The 2,808-nt window shown below is 39.6% G+C and overlaps 1 protein-coding gene across 1 annotated transcript; it reads left to right on the top strand.

The window, feature by feature from the left end:
• Positions 1-241: 241 nt before the first annotated feature.
• LOC113506856 lies at positions 242-2,186 on the top strand (the record flags this gene model as incomplete). Its single annotated transcript, XM_026889693.1, has 1 exon — positions 242-2,186. A coding segment is annotated over exon 1 (1,945 nt), but the record flags the coding sequence as incomplete, so codon positions are not given.
• Positions 2,187-2,808: the final 622 nt, after the last annotated feature.

The following is a 2,808-nucleotide window of genomic DNA, read 5'->3' as shown; positions in this document are numbered from 1 at the left end:
AGATATTGTATTGCATAGTCGTGATGATAATTTGCAAAAAATTTCAGAGTTACACAGATCTTATGACAGCCTACAATATCCTTTGATGCTATGTCGTGGAGAAGATGGTTATGCCATTAATGTTTCTCAAGTTGACCCAATCAGTGGTACACCTCTCCGTAAAACAGTGTCATGTATGAACTACTATTGCTACCGTATAAAGACAAGACGTAACAATTTCAACACTTTGCTTAGATATGGAATGTTAACAAACCAGTACTTGGTAGATCAATATGCGAAAATTGAATCTGAGAGATTGGCCTACATCCGTAATAATCAAACTAAATTGAGAGCTGAAAATTACGTTCATCTTCAGGATGCTTTACAGGCGAATGAACATCACAACGGCGTTGGGCAGTTGGTTATACTACCTTCATCATTCACAGGTGGACCTCGATATTTACACGAAAAATCACAAGACGCCATGACTTACGTCAGAAATTACGGCAAACCTGATTTATTTATAACTGCAACATGTAATCCGAATTGGCCGGAAATAAAAGAAAATATTAACCCCAATTTAACTCCACAAGACAGATACGATATAGTTAACAGAGTCTTCCATTTAAAAGTACAGAAGCTCCTGCACCTCATTAACAAGTGTCATATATTCGGTCCCGTGCGCTGTCATATGTATACAATAGAATGGCAGAAACGTGGCTTGCCACATGTACACCTGTTGGTGTGGTTAGTGAACAAAATTCGACCAAACCAAATTGACAGGGTTATATCAGCTGAATTACCGGATAAAGATGAAGATCCTATCCTGTACGAAATCGTAAAGAAACATATGGTGCACGGCCCTTGCGGGACTTTAAACCCGCATTCTCCATGTATGCGAGATTCTAAATGCAGCAAAAAATTTCCGAAGCCGTTCCAAACTCAAACAAGTACTAGCGATGACGGATATCCCAAATATCGTCGACGATCGCCAGAACAGGGTGGGCAAAATGCTACCGTCCGAAACTGTGATATTGATAACCGATGGATTGTTCCCTATAATCCGCTCCTTTTGAAAATTTTTGATGCTCACATCAACGTAGAGTTGTGCAATTCGATAAAGTCAATCCAATATGTTACTAAGTACATTAACAAAGGCAGTGATCAAGCCACTTTCAGCATACAATCACCAAATGAAGTGGAAAAATATCAGTCTGGACGTTACATCTGCAGCTCTGAAGCTGTATGGAGGATTTTATCAATCGAAGTGCACGACCGGGCTCCCACAATTGTTCACCTTGCAGTTCATTTAGAGAATGGACAAAGGGTGTATTTCACTGAGAACAATATACAAGAAGTTGTTAATAACCCGCGGGATACAACATTGACAGCATTCTTCAAGTTATGTGCTCAAGATGATTTCGCGAAAACACTGACATATGACAGAGTTCCAAGTTACTATACATGGAACCAGAGCTCTAAAACTTTTCAACGGCGAAAACAAGGTACTGCGGTTGATGGTTTCCCCGGAGTAAAAAAAACGGATGCTCTTGGCAGAGTCTACGTGATTCATCCCAACAACAGCGAATGCTTTTATCTGAGAATGTTACTGCATATTGTAAAAGGCCCGACATCCTTTGCACACCTAAGAACTGTACAAGGTGTTGTTCACAATACTTATCAAGCAGCATGCAAAGCTATGGGGCTCTTGGAAGACGATTCTCAGTGGGAAAACACATTATTAGAAGCAGCTGTTTGTAGTTCAGCTACATCATTAAGATATTTATTTGCCATCATAGTAGCGTTTTGTCAAGTAACTGATTCTGTTAATCTATGGAATAAGTTTCAAGAAAATATGGCCAGTGATATTCTCATTCGGCGACGGCGAGAGTTAAACTCAGATGATGTGCAATATGATCAAAACATGTTTGACGAAGCATTATTTAAATTGAATAAAGTAGTGCAATTACTTTCGGGTAAATCGATCAAGGATTTTGGGCTGCCGATGCCAGCTAATACTACTAACTCAGATTTAACTAACAGTGCCGAATACACAAGAGAAACATCATACGATCAAACGAGACTTTTACAAGATATAGCTCAAGATGAGCCACGATTAAACACCGATCAGAAAAAAGTATTTACTGCATTACTATCAACAATTCAGAACAATGAAGGGAAAATGTTTTTCGTTGATGCCCCAGGAGGTACAGGAAAAACATTTTTAATCAATCTGCTTTTAAAAAAAGTAAGATCTACCGGAAAAATTGCGTTGGCTGTTGCGTCATCCGGTATTGCCGCTACGCTTTTGGAAGGAGGCCGAACCGCACATTCTACATTCAAACTTCCGCTGAAAATCGCCACCGATGATAATAACAGCGTCTGTAGTGTTTCTAAACAGAGCAACACAGGAAAATTAATGAGAGACTGCTCATTAATAGTCTGGGACGAAGCTACTATGTCAAACAAAGCGTCTGTGGAAGCTCTGGATAGGACAATGCGCGATTTGCGCAACGTAAATTCACCTATGGGTGGATGTACAATTCTGTTCTCAGGAGATTTCCGTCAAATCCTACCAGTTGTGACTCGAGGAACACGTGCTGACGAAATAAATGCTTCCCTAAAAAGATCCAACCTTTGGCCACATGTCAATAAATTAGAGCTTAAAACTAATATGAGGGTTTCGTCATATTCACGTGAGAACAGGCTATTTCCAGAGCTACTGCTAAAAGTTGGCAATGGAGAGTTAACACAAAGTGAGGGAAGGATTAACCTAGAAAACCTTTGTGTTTTGATAGACAATATCCAAGAGTTAGTCAACAATGTCTA

The sequence above is a fragment of the Trichoplusia ni genome (assembly GCF_003590095.1).
Source record: "Trichoplusia ni isolate ovarian cell line Hi5 chromosome 28 unlocalized genomic scaffold, tn1 tig00002039_group27, whole genome shotgun sequence".
In the NCBI taxonomy this organism is placed as follows: Eukaryota; Metazoa; Arthropoda; class Insecta; order Lepidoptera; family Noctuidae; genus Trichoplusia; species Trichoplusia ni.
The sequence above is the reverse complement of the archived record's forward strand: the minus strand, read 5'-3'. Positions and strand labels throughout refer to the sequence as shown.